The following is an 18178-nucleotide window of genomic DNA, read 5'->3' as shown; positions in this document are numbered from 1 at the left end:
GGGAAGCGACAGCAAGTTCTTAAAACAGCAAATATAAGTTGACAGTAAAACTTCTGATATTTTGCAGTGCTTAGATCCAGGTTTCTGCCTTTTTGTCTAAGATCTCTACAAAATAGAGATCTGCTGTCGGACTGGATTCTGCATTCCCAATTCAGGTTCATCAAAGAGTGACACTGTACAGCATGGTAGAACATGACATGACATTGTATTGCAACATAAAGGCAACTGAGGGTACTTTTGGGCTTGCAGTCCACTCCCTCTACAGCACAGAGCAATCTGAAACAACGAAAGTAGGAGGCTGAAGACTTTTCTTGCTAAATTTCTGACTGTCCAATCTTGCTTTTCAATCAACGCATTTCATTTCTCTAGTCTGACAGTGGAAGCAAAAGAGTGAGTGCATAAATGGATTCTCTTCATCCCTGAACACTTCAAGTTTATAAAAGCAAAGAAGGTTTCTCCAAGGGACCCTTAGGCAGCCTGGACATCTCCTCTGACAATAAAAGAGAAGCAGTTCTGCCTTCACTAGGGTCTCCTCCAAAAATTTCTGTGCTTGCACTGAGGCCATGAGATGCAAAGATACCAGGGAAACAGAGCAGCGATTTACATTGACAAAGAGGATTTTGATACACTCCTCCAAATGGGGCAGCATTACCATCTTAATAGCCTTTTGCTCTCAGCCCTCTTCCTGAGGACGCTGGAGATTTTTGCAAATGGAGAACAGTTCCGCTTCCCATTTTAACTGCAACAATAGCAGAAGGGCTCCTTAAACTGCATCAAATAGCAGTCTGTGAAATCCCTAACTAGTCGCACTGCCTCTCCTGCCGTTTTATTATCCTCCAGCCCACAGAACAAAGCGGGGGGAGCCCCTCCTCTTTTTTTTTTTAGCCTATTCCACACATCCTAATCCCTCAGAGGTGGCAATGGAAATTGCTTGTGGAACTGTTAAATCACACTTTCACTTTGTCTTTCATTCCCCATTCACCCTCGCTAATCAGGGAGCTTCCAGCCACATTTTCCGATATCAATTTGTTTATGGCCTATTGGTTAATGGTCCTGGGATAGGACCCCCTGAGTAAAAAGAAAGAATCTTGGGCACTTCAGCCAGCTGCTGCTTCTCACCAGTTCCCACATCCATCCACTTGTTCCCATCAGCCACCCTGAATGTGCTCACCTCCTGACACCAAGGGAATTAAACAACAAAGCCTGAATGGGAGAGTTGCCTTTGCAATCAGGCTGTGGGACAGATTCCACTTGTTAGTGCTATGTGATGTCCCTCAAGCAGTCACCGGCTAGCCTGTGGCTGGTTGCCTTACTGTCACCTTACCTTGCACCCAGCTTCCCTTTGGAAAGAAGCATCAGGTACAACTCTCAGAAAAACTCTAGCCTCTCTTGAACAAGGCAGCCTGGTGCCACTTTCTGCATCTTATCCAAACCAGACATTTCCTGGTGATTTGCTCACTTCCTCTTTCCACAGAAATAATGATCACTGAAATATGGGATGAGACCATGCAATATTTACTTTTAAAAATCAGTGAGATGGCTCATATGTAAGTGCTTACAAGTCTCTGTAAAAGAGTCTGGGGCACATTATCATGCCCTTCCTTGCTACCTATCTTGGAGAAAAATATCTAAAATAGAAACACAATGATGTAGTCAAAAAATAATAAAAGGTTGACAAAAAGAAGACATTCTAGTTGCCTTTCAAAATGCACAAAGAATGCCTGATATCAAGACATCTATTACTTAAAGAAATCCGTGCTGATATCTTATTTGTTTGTAGAAAAATGGTGAATGGTGTTTTAAATGTACACCCCAGAAACATATGGGTATAGGGAAAAGAGCAATTGCCACACTTCTGATACAGTGATATCCTCCTATCAGTGCTGCTCCATCGTCATTATGTGTAACCAGGCCCATTTACTCTTTAAAGGTATGGTTCAATCCTGGGAAAGTTATATTCATGGCTCACAGAAAAGAACTGAAAAAACTAAGATCGCCTCTGAACAAACGCTCCCTGTTTCTGAAATGGGAAAACTTTCTTTCCCGAAGTTTCACTACATTAGTGCCTGAGGACAGAGCAGGAAATTGTCTCCCTTTTTAAATAATGACCAGAAACATCTATGTAACTCAAGATATCCAAGATAGAAAAGTAGCTTGTCATCTGCCCTATAGCGAAACAAAACATGTCAAGACCAACTCTTGCAAGTAACCTCAGTTTAAACTAATGAAAACTGTTTCTAGTTCCTGTAGACTTTTAGAATTACTGGTACCAAATAAAGCAGATCAAGTGCCCAAAATGCTACCTAAGAATATATTGAAAATAATATCCAAAGGCTTAGGAAACACTGTGTGGACACTCCCCTCCATCATAATTATGTAGATGTATCAAACGGAAGCAAAAATACACCATAAAACATTTTCATTTCTTTTGTTTTCTGACATTTTGCATCACCTGAGACATAAGCATATTGAGTCACTAAGAAGTATAAATATGTCATTAGTCTGGTACAACCTGTTTGAATGTGAAAAATGTGCAATCAGAAGGAGGAGAACTGTTCACATCCCTTAAAATGTTCATAGTGCCTCATGGGATCAGTGATTCTCAATCAGTGGAACCTGAGAACCAGCGATATTCACTTGCGTTATTGCCATGGCTGCATATCACAGTGTCTTCCCTGAACAGGAAGTGACAGGCACTGACTAGTTTTATTCAGTCCGTTAAACTGTTGCAGTGATAAGGAGCCAGGCTGCATATCAAAAGACATCAACTCAACAAAACTGACCTATGAATGTTTGTCAAAAAGTAAGGATGTTTGTTAGGATAAATGGGGAAAAGAAGGGAAGAGTTGAACTTCCCTCTTTACCGTGTCTAAAAGTACATGATTTAGGACACAGCCACGAGGAATCCTAGCTCCCCATCAGCATGGTACTAATATCCAGCTTTTCAGAATACCACTTCATATCCTAGAGAATCTGAGGATATTTAAGACCACAGGGCATTAGTATTAAAAGAATCACAAAAATACAAAACAGATATTAATTTCCTGTATTTTTACTGATGTCAAGCCATTTGCTAAAGAAGAACCATTTTAGAGCAGGTTATTAATGATAGATGGGTATGTTTCTTCTGAAGAAGCCTATCCCATAGGACCCATGTTACCCAGACCATTCCGCTTTACCTTGGAGCCCTGGTTAATAATTTCAGGGCCCACTCCTAGATCCATGGCAATATGCAAGAACTAATTTAGTGTAATCCAAGAAAAACCAGTGAATTCAGCAGAATGCTGCCCTTGTCAACCACAATGTTTAAATGTGTGGGATTTTAATTCTGTATAAACAGCACCATTTTCAACAGTAGTTGTTATCTACATTCAGTCTGCTTAAAATACTAATTGAAAAGGCAAAACAACCAATGTTCTGGTCTTACCCTGAAGAACCAAGCCTGATTTCTCAATGGTGTAGAAAAAAGCAGAGAATGGAGCAACAGGGGATTTAGCAACCAGGAGCTGCAAAACAAACATATGATGTAAGTATGCATCTTTATAACATACTGATCAAAGCTCAAATCTGCAAAACAAACTCACCAGATTTAACTTACAGAAGTAGTAAAGCACACTTCAGAAATAACATGTAGTTATTGATCTAGTCTTGTCACTTCTAAGTAGTTGAGGTCTTTTCATACACATATATAGATTATGCTGCAATTTTAAAAGGATTCACAGTTCCTAAAAAACACCATTGTGGGAACCCAGAATGCAGAGAATATTTCTCTGCCTGTTTTGAAGGGTTTTACCCCCCTGGACAGTACTGGTTTTGGCCTTTGTCCATGGGAAAATTTGCCTAGCCTCTGGGAAGAATTTGAATTTACAATGGTGTGAATTAGGTCATAGAATACTATGTGAGATTATCATAGGGTGAAAAATTTAGAGTTTTTAGGTCTATTTGCATAGCAAATAGATAAAAGCAAAAAACTTCAAAATGGAGGATTGTTGTTGTTCTCCAGATCTTCTTCTTCTTCTACTAATTAGAAGAAGTAGAAGTAGTTTGGGATGAAAGTAGAAGTAGTTTGGGATGACCGGATAAAGAATTACGCAGTTCCTGTCTACGTGATTTAGGAACTTGTTGGACATTAGTAAAAAAGTGAAAATATCTTGCATTCTAAGTTTTCATTGGGTAATTTACTTTTAAAAAGGCTGTGAAAACTTGATAAGTTGTCTTCTTGCTGCACTCTCTGCTCTGTGCTATGTCTAGGCCATGCCAGTGGCTTGTACTCCTTAGATAAGAATTAATAAACACCTCTCTGGGGACTGAGAAGCATGAAGTCCCATTCGCCTCCTTTTTCCTCCTGGCAAAAATCTGAACGCCTCCCCCATCAGGGAAGACAACAATTAATAACGAGGACAGCGTTAACCATCATGAAAGCAGTAATGAAAGCAGTAAGCTTTGCTTGTCTTACTGGCATCCTGTTAAGCTTAACCATTCCTGCTGGTTCACGGTGTTGCACTCAGAGACAATTTTGAACAAAACTGCCACAGTGCATGGCAATTTTTAACTGCCATTAGCCATTCCACAGATATGCCCCCTTGCCTTCTCCAAGAACTCCATCCACTGTCCTCCTCCAGCCCCTGGAAGCAGCACATCCACTCATGGGTCATCACACTGGGGATGGTAACATGCCATTGCAAGTATCTGGATGCCCTCTTTTGCAAAAGGGGTAATGACCATGTTAAGCTTTATTCAAGGGTCTTGTCCTTGAAATATCAAAATAGGAACTGGAATCCCCTCAGGGTGAATAGTGCAATTGAATTTAGCTTGGTGTTAGGGTGACGCCAGAAATAGACCCAGCTCCCTGGCTCCACTATGGAAGAACCATCCTCTGTGGAAGATGAGCTGCAGCAGAGCTGCGGAGACAGAAATGGGCTTGTTAGCAGGGTAGGGAATGTGGGACCTGCAGGTGGCAAACTCACACAAACGTGCCAAGCTTTATTGCTTGTCTGTTTGGTTTTTGCTCATTGCCAAGGACTGCTCCTCCACAGCTTGCCTCAAAATAACCCTCATTCTGTCACCTACATGAAAGTGACATTTTAATGACAAATTTAATACGCTCTGCCCAAAATGTGATCAGCACAAACACTGATCTCATGGTGCCCATGTGGCCCTGCTTCAGTCACTGACAGCAGTGACTGAAGCAGAGATTTTTCTGTAGCACTTTCAATGCTAAGGGTGTCTGTAGAGTAGGTAGTTTCATTTGTATTTGCATGTAATCTGCAGACAGGACCATGCTTAGGTGCTTTGTCTTCCAACTTTTTCTCATCTGATTCTGATCCAGGCTGAATTAAAAATATCCCCATATCTGGTTCTTCAAACATAACCATTATTACCCACAGCTAGCTAACATTTATGGGCTTCAGCATTTAAACCAAACATAATCTCCCTTCTTCTTTGAAAGCAAAAAATAAAGGCAGGCACAAAGACCACAAATACAGTCAGAGAATATCAGACCAGTCCAAATGACAATGTTTTCCTTTCTGTTTTATGAAGCTGGCAAAACCACCTCAGGATATGATACCATGAATACTTTGTGAACACTCCAACTAGGAAAACCGCTGTAGTAGCACTTTCCCCTTTTCCATGTTAATTACCATTCTCTCTGGGATTATCTTCTGGAGGAAAGAGGGGCAAGTCACATCCCATGTGCCTCATGTACTCTAACAAAACCTGAATTCCCTTGCCTGTCATTATCCCAGAATCACAGAATACGCTGAGTTGCAAGGGATTATCGAATCCAACTCCCGGCTCTGCACAGGACCATCCCCAAGAGTCACACCATGTGCCTGATGGCATTGTCCAAATGCTTCTTGAACTCTGTCAGGCTTGGTGCTGTGACCACTTCCCTGGGGAGCCTGTTCCAGTGCCCAGCCACCCTCCACATGAAGAACCTTATTCCAGTAGCTAACCTAAACCTCTCCGACAGAACTTCAGGCCATCTCCTCAGGTCCTGTCATTGGTTACCACAGAGACAGCACTTCCCACTGGCACAGCAGGAGGAAGATTCTGCCAGGAAGAAAGTAGAATGAAGAGGAGTTGCCTCCAGGTGCTTCGCACACTCCCTCAGCTCTAAAAAACACAGGGGAGAGGATGGGGTGGAAGAACTGTGCAAACACTCAGGTAGACTCTCCCACAACAGCTGGATGTTTAACTGGAAAGGCCTGAAGTGAAACAGTTACAATTCTGACATCTGAGGTCAAATTTTAGGCATTCCATGCACTACCATGCACATAAATGCTAACCTACGTATGCATGTGCACAAGGCACAGTTATACGTGCACATGGATAGACATTCAAATAACTCTATGTACATTCTGTTAGTGCATTTTTATGCAGTTACAATATGTGCATAACTAAGTATAGCAATGAAAAAATATAATAAATCACATCCTTTCAGCAGCACATCACAGGGTCCCTCTGAAAGGTGGCTGTTGCACAGCTACATCTGAGCTCTGAATTAGCTTCCTTTTTGAAATGAAATGGAAACAGCTCAGAATATTCAAAGGTATTGCTTTATTTTGAATGTTTGCTTAGTGAGAAAAAGAACCTTTAAAGTACAACTGTATATTTCACAACCAGATAGAGTACATAGAATTCATTTTTATAACATCAAACTGTAATATTTAACATAACACACAGACAAAAAAAAAGAAGCAAATATGTATTTAGATTTGTTTTTCAAGCAAAACCAAGAAACTGTAAAAGGTTATTGCAAACCATCCTCTAGCTGGAACAGACAATACAGAGTACGTTCTTACATATAGACAAGGAACTTATAAAATATAGAAAGAAATACATATCAAAAAAAGAAAACAATGTTTTGAAGGCCAGGAAGTAGAAGTATAAACCAAGGATTACCAAAAATCAAGGTAATGTTGACTCTGGAAAGATTATTAATAATAGCAAAAAGGAAATAAAAGTCGGATTTATAATGAAATGACATTGGGATAATGATTAAATATATTCTAGATAGCAGTGAAAAAATAATCAGTTTTCCACAGGTAGGACAATACTGAAAAAGAAGAAAAGGCAGGTAATAGGAATTATCCATATCACATTGATAGAGAAATAACTGAGTGGAACGAAAACTCCAGGAATTTAGCACATTCAGCAGAAGTAAACAATCTCTATTGGAAAACCATTGTAAGAACCAGCATGTGAATTTAGGTCTGATAGCTAGTATTTGTCACTTTGCTATGAATTTGAAGATGACACAACATAACTGAGAAGCAGCAAACTTAGTCCCCCTAAAGGAAGAGAAAAAAATAAGTAAACTAGTGAGTAGAGGCCTGTAACCGGACAGTATCATGCAGGGCTTTAGAAGAAATTTTGAAGTGAGGAATAACACAACTTGGATGCAGGACTCAAAGGCCTAATAACTGAATTTGCTGATGATACTAAATTGGGAGGAGCTGTTGACTCCCTCAGAGACAGGGAGGCCCTGCAGAGAAACCGTGAAAATTTAGGGGACTGAGCAATCACCAACCACATGAAGTTCAACAATGGAAAGCGCCGGATGCTGCAACTGGGATGGGGCAACCCTGGATCTATGGACAGACTGGGGAATGAGGGGCTGGACAGCAGCACTGCAGAAAGGGACCTGAGGGCCCTGGTCGATGGCAAGTTGAACATGAGTCAGCAGTGCCCTGGCAGCCAGGAGGGCCAACCCTGTCCTGGGGGGCATCGGCACAGCATCGCCAGCCTGGCAAGGGAGGGGATTGTCCCTCTCTGCTCTGCACTGGGGACCCCTCACCTCGAGTGCTGGGGGCATTTTTGGGTCCCACAATATAAGAAGGATATAAAGCTGTTAGAGAGCATCCAAAGGAGGGCTACAGAGACTGTGAAGCATCTTGAGGGGAAGCCGTATGAGGAGCAGCTAAGGTCACTTGGTCTGTTCAGCCTGGAGGAGACTGAGGGGAGACTTCGTTGCAGTCTACAACTTTCTTGTGAGTGGAAGAGGAGAGGCAGGCACCAATCTCTTCCCTCTGGTGACTAGTGACAGGACCTGATGGAATGGCTGAAGTTGTGTCAGGAGAGGTTTAGGTTGGATATAATAAAAAAGTTCTTCACCCAGAGGGTGGTTGGGCACTGGAACATGGTCCCTGGTGAAGTGGTCATAGTAGGAACCCTGACAGAGTTCAAGAGGCATTTGGACAACATTCTCAGGCTCATGGTGTGATCCTCGGGCTGTCTTGTGCAGGGCCAGGAGCTGGACTCTGCGATCCTTGTGAGTCACTTCCAGCTCTGGATATTCTATGATTCTATGAACTAAAGTCTTGGAAAATGGGGTAAAAGAAAACACGGATGTCATTCCAGACATACCAGACATCCCTATTTGATTTTTTTTTTTAGAACTCTGACATAAATTTGAACTCATCTCTTTGGATCTCTGTAAAGCTTTTAACACTGCTAAATGAGCACTGGTAATGAAGTAAACAAGGATAAGCACAGAAGCTGTAAGACAAAAGGGGAAACAGTCAGTTATTGGACAGAAGACACTTCCTGGGTGTATCAGAGATACCAGTATCTCACTTAGATTGACCCGTAAGGTGACGTAGCCAAGACAGTGGCAGATCCAGTCGTATGGTGCACTGTACCTGGTAAAACCAGGGATATGTGGGTTTCTGTACAAGACACCAGCAAGCTTTAATCTGAGAGACCGTGTACTGTACAGGTCACTTACGAACTCAAACTGCAAGAGATGGGCTGTATGCTGGCAAGGAGACTGGAGTGCTCATCTGAGATGCCACTAAGAAAAACATCAGCTCAGTGAATCTGGCAAAAATGAAGGCTGACAGTGTCTGTGTGTGTAAATGGATGGGGAGAGAGGAAATGAGAGAATGAAGCAGGAAGAAAGAGAAGAGCTTCTCAAACTGACAAGACTGGCAGAAGAACAGATGTGCAGCCATGAAGACATTTTGGCTGGCAATTTGAAACTATCATAACTATCAGTAAAGTGAGACTCTGGAAGAGCCTTCAACTCAAGGAGGCAAAGCTAAAAAAGTTAATCTTTGTTTTTAGGATTCAGATAAAAATATTTATGAAAGGGATATGAAGCAGTGCCTAGGGAGCACTTCATGACCTATTAAGTCTCTTCAAGTCCTATGGGAATCCTGACAACATCGAAGCCCTGCCAACCCATGTTTTATGCTGACAGAACTGACAGAGTTGGAACAATACAGACTAACAATGTCCTTTGATGGCCCATGTGCCACTAAGGATCTTTGTGGTGAATAAACCAAGAAAAAGTTGCTGGTTTTCAAATACAGAATCTGTAATTTAAAGTCTTCTCATCTCTATCTTCTGGTGAGCATCTGCTCCTCACCATAAGATTACAAACAGCCATCTGAGGATGTGGAGAACACATGAGATGGATCTTCCAGAATAACTCAGAAGCAGGCAGCACAGGCAGAACAGGAATTTATAAAATTCACATATATTCAGCTATATGTCTTGTTTCAGTTCTAAATCACTCCTGGCTGAAAACTGGGGAGGACAGAGAGACGTATTATCTGAATCTGGATATAAATCAGAATAATTTAATAACAAGCTGAAATGCAGACCTCTTTCCACAATCTTACTTTACAAAACTTAAGATCATGAACCTAAATTTTCAGTCCAACATAAAATATTTCCTCGGTTCCTTTTTTACTTCAGGAAAAGAAAGGAAAATAGAACTCCACTAATGTTCTTGATGTATGTAAAGGAATTTATTGCACTGTTTCCTAGCCAGATAAGTGAAAAACACACCTCTAGTGATATGCACTATTTAATCATGGAATCAAAAATTAATCCAGGCCCCAACAATTTTTTTTTCCTATTAACACTTCAGTGCAGTTAAAGTTGCACCAAAAGTAGTACACATTTTGAGGTGAGTAAACAGTAGTGGCAAGTAATAGCCTAAAAAAATTAACAGGCTTTTTGATTACAAAAATTATTTTTTAAATAGTGAAATTAATAGAAAATAGATACAGAAAAATGATGAAACAGTACTTAGTCTTTCTAATTCATCCTATGATACTTCTGAAATGTTCTCCATGAGCTACCCATGAACTTCTGGAATTGAACCTAAAATCCAGTTGCAGTTATTCTTATGCTGCTGTTCCAGCAAAATGCGAATCACAGAGATGGATGAGGGAAGTAAAAATGAAAGCAATTTCAAGTTTTGCCAAGTCCAACCTCTACAAAATGGTCAAATCTTAGTTTCCTTTCTTTCCTTTCTAGCATCACATTTCCCTGTCAAGAGGTTTGTAATAATTATTTATTATTTGACAACAACATAGAATAAATATTAAATTACTGAAAAATAATTTCTGCCATGAGGCATGCTAAGAACACAAAGGTACTAGGGAAGAAGAAATATATCACCTTGATGAAAAGGGAATAGAAATTGGATAGATGCCATTAGATTAGATAAAGGAAGATAAATGTGAGACAGGCAGAGCAGTTGAGAAACAAAAGGCTTGGAGAGAATTGATGATGACAGCAGAAATACTGTACATTAAAGTTTGTTTTAATTAGGGAAAGCATTTTTATTAATACATTTTATTGTTTATAAGCTTTATGGAAGAGATGAATCACAGAATTGATTGCAGAAGCCCAGCAATTATTGGGACAACACCTCCTGTCAATAGCAAGAAAAGTGATGAATTGGAAAATGTATTGGATGAGCTTTCAGAAAGATTCTGATAACCAGAAATCAAGCCAATGTCCTGCCAAAAAAAAGTAAAGATGATGAAGGGGACAGAGTCTTATATCAAATTAGTTATCAAAAATGCCAGGATGATAAACTACCAAACAGTGAAATAACATGATGATTTTGACTGAGCTATCAGCTCTCACATGATTAAAAATTTATGATTTTATAGTGGAAAACTAATGATTTTAACAAAACTAATGGACTAAGATATTTCAATGAAATACTTGAGGAAATCACTGTATTAACATTTAATGCATCATTTTCATTTAGACTAGCAAGACAACTAGTTTTGTCCCTATTTTTTAATGGAAACTATTACAAGAAACTGGTTTTTAGCAACGACAGAGGAACATAAATAAAACCATTTGAAGCCTCCTTTAAAGTATGTCAGTTTCTTAACCAGTGAACAGATTCTTCTCTTTTTATTGTGTTAAGCTTTTTCTTACACTATCTTGTCTCCTAGACTTACATTATTCTTGTCTATTGTACTGACAAAATGCATATACATGCACTAAGGACTGAATGAAAAGCAAATCCACATTTACAGTCAATAAATATCTTGGAATTCAGGTCTACTGACTGGATACCAGAGACCTGTGAAAGGAGTCTGGCTCTCACTATGCTTGTGGCCCTAACTGAAACAATGCTGGCTTGCTGGGATATTTTGCTAATTCATGTTGTTCTAGTGCAGTAAACAAGCCTTGCTAACAGCTGGTGCATTTCAGGAGAACTCTTCAGTAACACCACATTCGCTTGAAAGAGCATGAGAATTAAGAAGGAAGCCTACACCACTGACAGGGTCACTCAACAGGTAGAATACTATCTCTCAAGGTTTGATTAGACTCATGTACTAATAAAATCAGTGCTAAACTAAACAAATCTTTCCCACAATTGTGCCAAATTGACCGGGTGGACAATCTTCATGCCAGAATTTCCCTTCTTATTGTAGATCAGAAGGGTTGTTTTTTCAGCTGCAATAGAGCCCAGGAAAAAGCCAGTAAGGAAAACAACAAAGTTGATTTTGCATCAGATATCCCAGCAGACTTCGTAACTGTTTTTTCTGCCCTCCCTTCTGCTTCTTCTAGGCCCAGTGTGCCGGAATTTGATACATTCTAGAAATGAAAGCAGCAGTCCTTATTCTGCGGATCATTTACTTCTGAGCAGGAACTGCAACCCAGTTCCCAGGGCCAGCTCTATTTCTCAATTCCACAGTTTACACTGCCTCCAGCCCACCAGAAAGGTACCCAAGGAGAGAACCAAAAGTTCCCTAAAGGGCACCAACACCGTAGTGGCATCAAGGCTTCACAGAGCAATATGCCGTTGTTCCCCACTCCCTCTTCACATTGAAGCATCCTTTAGAGCAATGGGATGGCTTTTTACAAAATAAGAGAAAAAATGGTTGTGTTCCCTGCCAAGCCTTACCAAATACTAATGCTCCTTAGACCTTGGAGCTCTCTGAGGCATCAGTCCTGTCATGGGTTCTGATTTGACTTGGAAGATAACTGCCCCTTGTTGCAGAAACAAAAAGTGACCCTAACGCCTTTCCAGTGTTATGGTGGAAAAAAAGTACTTTAGATCACTTGCAATCATTTACTAAGCTCACAAGATATACCTATAAACAATTAACTGATCTCTGATGGCAAATGACTCTCTGGATAACAACATTTTGCTTATACATGGTACTTAATCTATAGATTTCAAAAAGGCCTTAAAAGGGTGGGGAAAAAATAACCCCATTATGCACATGGGTAAATTGAAGCTCAGAAATTAAATACAGTCCTAAAGATTTTATAGCTGATACCAGCACCAAAATCTGAATAACATGTTATTAAATCATATTGCCTTCATAAGCAAATCACTGCAGAGTTTGACTTTATCTGGGCCTAGTGTTTTCTTATGGAAACAATTATCCCCTCTGCTTTGCATCTTCCTCCAAATCCCACTGCAAGCAAAACTCTCTATGCACAAATTTTCCCCTTTCAAGCAGAAGAAAGCTCAGCTACTCCAGCTGTACTGTCTGCACCCATACACTTGTCAGTAAAAAAGGCTACAGGTTGGGCAGACTGTGCAATTATTGGGAATAAAGAGGTAAAACAGACAAGCTGAGGAAAAAGAGGTATATGCAGTCATTCTTCAGTCTTCCCAAACATCCAGACCCCACACATGTACTTCCTTGTTATAAAAAAAAGAATTGGTGGACTGAAACGGGGCATGCTTAAGATGTCTTGAGCACTAGAGAGGAAACTGTGAGAAGTAGGGCTACTAACATGCCCCAGTACTGAGAGTAGATGTGGAGTCCCTACTGCTTTCATACATGAAAAAAAAATTAAAAAACAATCATCATTTGGATTAAAATGATTTCTTAGGAAACTATAGTTTAATTTGTGCCATGCATAGCACCTGCAAGATGTGGTTCTCTGAAGTCCAGCAGTTTGAAAAAGCTTTCATCAAGGCCAGGTTAATGGGCCACAGCTCCATGCAATTCTTTATAGAGCAGTTTAAATGGATTGTATCTCCCCTTTCCCCACAAGAAAATCCCACCCAGAGGAAACTGTTTAGGAACAAGTTTCCTTTCTAGTACTTTATAGAAAAGCAACAATGGCAGCTAGAGACACTTTATGAGAGGCATTCCATAAATCCAAACCAATTAGTGCAGAAAAGTAGGCAAGCAGAGTTTGTGTACATCCTAAAAATGTCCATTAACACACATCTGGAAAAAACAGCAAAGTGAATGGACTCAAAAGGCAACTGACCATCCTGCTGTTGTCTCAATCCCTCAAAATGCAGCAGCACATCTGTTTATTTTCTTTTAGTGCAATACATACAAATTTCATATATTAAAAACATTGCTAATACTGCAAAGCCAAGAAGTCCCTGTTTATCATCTACAGAAAAAGTGACGGAGGAGAAATGCAGATGCACTTAAGACATTTTTACAGGGAAAACAGCAACCCTGGGTGCTGATTTGAGTAAGAAAATTAATGAAGAGAAAGTCTTCAAAAGCCCAAGGAAAAACATGAAATGGATTCAGCATGGGAGAAAATTCAAAGAAATCTCTATCCTGAAATATCAGCATGACACTTATATTAACAAATGTAAATTAATATCAAAGAGATCAAACTTTCTCACCCAAATTATGACAGATTACCTTTAATTAGAAGAGTCAGTGCTAGTGCGAAGCAGAGCTTTTGAAATATTTAAAACAAATCTCTAGAAATAATGAATCTATGTAAGAATAGCCAAATTTCAGATAAATAACTTCTTGTCTTTTTATTCCTTCCTAGCAATAACTTCTAGGATATGATCATATATTCTTTTGTGTAAGCCTAGGCAGACCACTTGACTTTCCTCTCTGTGCTCCACTCTCAGATGGCTAATTAATAAAAACTAATTCTACACCTCTGTATTTCTTCTGTGAAATTATGTAGGCTGCTTACATACCTAAATTCTAGCATACATTTATGTTAAGCATATGTTCCTAATTCAACTACCAATAGTTTTATTATTTATGCTGATATTCATCTTAAAGAAGTACCAGGAATTCCTCTCATGACCTTAAAGATGGGACACCACAGTCTTGCCCATGGTGACACAGAATATGTGATAACTTGAAATAAAAGTGAGGATTACTTATCTAGTGTGAAGGCTAGAAGTGCAAGTGAGATAGAAGCACTTTATAGTACTTTTTATTTGCCTTTTCTGAATCAGCATTTCATCTCAGGCAGACCTGGCTTGGTGATGTTCTGGCTGTACACGTTATTATCCTAAGAGTATAATAGTAGCCAGTGACTCTGTTTGCACTTTGTGCAACCACAAATTCTTCCCCAAGCAGAGGTCAGTTGAGTTGCTTAGGTGGCAGAGAGGTAGACAGATTGTTGAAAAGCTGACCTAAAGAGACACCCTGCAAAGAAGCTGAGATGTACTGAGATTCTGCTTTGCAAAACCAGACACAACAGGACATTCAGGAGGGAGTGTCTGAGCTCCAAACTCTCAAAGTCTTAATGATGGTAGTAGATACTCTCAAAAGCTATGGACAAAACAGGACTTTTTACAACAGAAAAAAAAGCTCTCAGAGCAGTTTGTTAGTGAAGTTCTTCCTATAGTAATGAATAACAGTCACAAGCAATGACTCCAATAAAAATAAACCATCATTGCACACACATGTGGCTGGGCTTACTCCCACAGGAGACATTCAATACTTGCAAAGGAAAGAAATGGAAGGAAAACAAACAAAAGACGGAGATAGAAATGAAAACCAATAATCTTTTAAGAATAGAGGAGAAACAGAGAGGACAAGCCCAGGAAAGAGGACACTGCAAATCTCAAGCCTGCTATACCTAGCTGGCTTCAGGTGTTCCTTATAAAAAGCAATATACGTATAGATCACTTATTCACAGTGCACAATACCAGGAACTGGGAATCAGGATTCATGAGTATTCTTCCTAACTTTGTCACTGTTTTATTGAGCAACTACATGAAAACTGTATATGGAGATAAGACATCTGGAGCAACTTTACTGTATAAATGTTCTGCCAGGTAGGCACAGCTCCAGAGGTACCCTATTTTCCTGTACCCAGAGGGTACGATCCAGAAGGACTAATAAGCAACAGCTCTGCTACTTCTTTTCAGCGGGGTCAATTCTCCCTCCCCCCCCCCCCATAAAACTAGAACAAAGGCATGTGTTTTGGCTGGGCCTATCCAGGCAGTTGCTAGCAACAGATGACCAGTCTGCAAATTGTTTCAGTTTTTGTGGTGTGCCAAACATTGGATTTCAAGTGAGAGAGGTCAGCATGAAATATGTAGTGCCATTCAAGCATGGTTTTAGCATCAGGCACTATAATGAGGAGCTCTGAATATCCTTGGACTGAGTAAACATAACTTCGGTAGAAGAAAACCATCAAAACCCTCAAATGAGTATCTAAGACAATCATAGACAGCAAAACCAAAACTTTCCAAGGTGAACTGCCCTGATGTACTCCAGAGCAACGACTGTCCTGAATGCAATAGGCCAAATCTAACAAAATGCTGCTTTTCCTTAGCTGTCCTTTCCCAGACTGCCAGCACATTCCTGAGCCCTTGTACCCAGAGAGCCTTTCTTGCCTGATGTACGTAACAGTAACTTCAGTGGCAGGGAACTGCACTACCCAGGCAAACAGCATATGACTTCAAGTTTTAACTGGAAAAGAAAATGAAATCCCACGTGAGTATTCAAATGGTGTCTGAACTGCAGCAGCATTGCCAGGGAACTGCACAAAAACAGGCTGCCTCTAGTTTACTTCGCTGAAGTCAGACTTCTGGTGAAAGATCCCCAGGGTGAAATATAGGGCGGGTATGCAGGGTAGTCAGCTCCCTTCAGCTCATGAAACACCAGATCCTATGAAATTCCTCTCCCCAGAAGCATTTTCTGTCTCCCTGACACGTCTTATTGCCTAGTTTGTAAAATGAATTTTGTCCCCTTTTCTGTTTCTGAGTTTCTCCTAATTTTCCCAATGGAGAGTCCTCTGTAGGCCAGGAAACTTCATAAGAACTTGGCCATGATTATTTCCTACGTTACAATACTTTTGAGGCTCAAAGCCCCAGTAATTGTCCAGTGAGAAGTGTAATTCAGGAGAAAATGCAGGAAAGCAGCCAGCCAGCAAGAGCGTCCTGCTTACCACTATAAAACAGTGCCAAGAAAAGAGATCTGAGGATGGTGTTGTGGCTGGATAAAGTACTTGGGCAACATAAACACAGCCCCCTATGGGAATTCACCTACGTGGGAACTTGTGGTCACTCATGAGATGTACAGTACACCAACAGTAAGAACAGAAAATAGTTTATGTAGCTTTTCAGAGCCTTCCACACTGTTCCATTTCACTCTAGTTCTGCAAATAAGAAAAAAGCTGAAGGATACAATACTTATTTATGAGACATATTGGAACACTGCTTTATCCCAGAGAACTTGTGTCCCAAATTGTGAAGGACTCCTAAGGGAGTACCAGTACAATAGCACCAGAGCAGCTCTTCTCAGAACACATGGCTGCTTCCACCAGCCTGCCAGACATGACTGGAAGAGATGGGACCAGCAGGGAGCACAGCTCAGCAGCCTAGCAGCTGCACACTTTCTCCTCCGGAGAGCCACATGCTCAGACAGAGATGCCATTGGCTCCTCTGCCCATGCCACTGCATGGAGTAAATCAGCTCGGTGTAATTCAGCAGCACCACATGAGGAATAGACATTCTTAAGTATGCAGTTAGCATGTTTATTGCCATCATGATTTATTGCTTTTATTATTCTTCAAATATCTATAATAACTTTAGTAACATACTTATCCTCTACAGAAAAAAAAGTATCCTCTGTAGATTCAACTTCAATGCTTGTTTCTAATGTGTCTCAAGTCTTTATTTAAATAATACTCATTCCTTCTTTAACTTTCTTTTGGTTTTCTAAATGATGAAAAACACCAACATTATTATTTACAAATTGAAAGAAAATTAATCCACTGAAAAACAGCATCAGAAGTGGGCTCTTCCTGGTCTCCACTCATAGGTCTTGAACATCAGTAAAAACAAGTGTCCTTGTTTGGTGTAAAGGCATAATCTTAAAATCCCAGACCTGGGCCAAAAAGCTTGGGATTCAACCAAGCTGAAGTCCTAGATCATAGCATAAATATTTTTCACCCACACTAGTGGCTGCAAAATGCCTTCTACATGAAACAAACAAAACCCCTTTCCAACTCTTTTTGTGTGTTCACTTTGTTCCGTTCCTAAAAGCAAAGTCCCTGGAGATAAGCTAACAAAACACTGCTAAGTTCACATGTGAAAGACAGCAATATTATCTTATGTAAAGCCTCAGCAGAGTGTATGTTAGAGTCCACTGGGCATCAAGCAACAAGGACAAGGAAAAAAGTCATGCTCACAGATCTGTGAGCTAATATATACAAATGCAGTATGTGTGCTTTTGGAGTACTGTCATGCTCTACTGATGTTAAGAAAAAGGTGATAGAGTTAATTTAATTTCAATCTTTCTACAAGAGTCAGATTTTCTCTAGCAAGAACATTATTGGGAGAGGTTTTACCAATGAATTGGAAACCAATGGCCTTATAGACATCATCTGTATTGCTGAATATACAACCACTGAATAACAAAATTCTAGAAAAACTTTTCTCTGACAAACATGAACTGTTCTAGAAGGCCTCATTTACATTTCTACAGGGTAGTGGATCCCCAACAAGCCCTGGCTTGTTCCAGTGCATGGCACAGGTTCACTAAAGACTGGTCAGCCCTTTAAGACCTGAAATACTCCTTTATAACTGATCAGGTCTGAAATTCTTGATGACAACATGCCCCAAACAACAATCAGTATGTTAATAAACCTTTTTATGTTTGGAGAAAAAACAGAAGCAAAGATCACATGTAATGATCATTCTTTTCACAAAATTACTGCAAGC

At 40.1% G+C, this 18178-nt stretch overlaps 1 protein-coding gene across 3 annotated transcripts in view; it reads right to left on the bottom strand.

The window, feature by feature from the left end:
• Positions 1 to 18178, bottom strand: part of RAD51B (RAD51 paralog B) — a 423923-nt gene that overhangs the window by 129218 nt on the left and 276527 nt on the right. For all 3 annotated transcript variants that reach the window (XR_002273163.2, XM_020583651.2, XM_010390711.3), the window contains exon 10: positions 3428 to 3506. Coding sequence is in view for 2 of the 3 variants with exons in the window: in XM_020583651.2 (XP_020439240.2) it covers positions 3428 to 3506 (79 nt within the window). In the remaining variant the exon portion in view is untranslated. The remainder of the gene's footprint in view (positions 1 to 3427; positions 3507 to 18178) is intronic.

Source organism: Corvus cornix, chromosome 5, assembly GCF_000738735.6.
Source record: "Corvus cornix cornix isolate S_Up_H32 chromosome 5, ASM73873v5, whole genome shotgun sequence".
In the NCBI taxonomy this organism is placed as follows: Eukaryota; Metazoa; Chordata; class Aves; order Passeriformes; family Corvidae; genus Corvus; species Corvus cornix.
The sequence above is the reverse complement of the archived record's forward strand: the minus strand, read 5'-3'. Positions and strand labels throughout refer to the sequence as shown.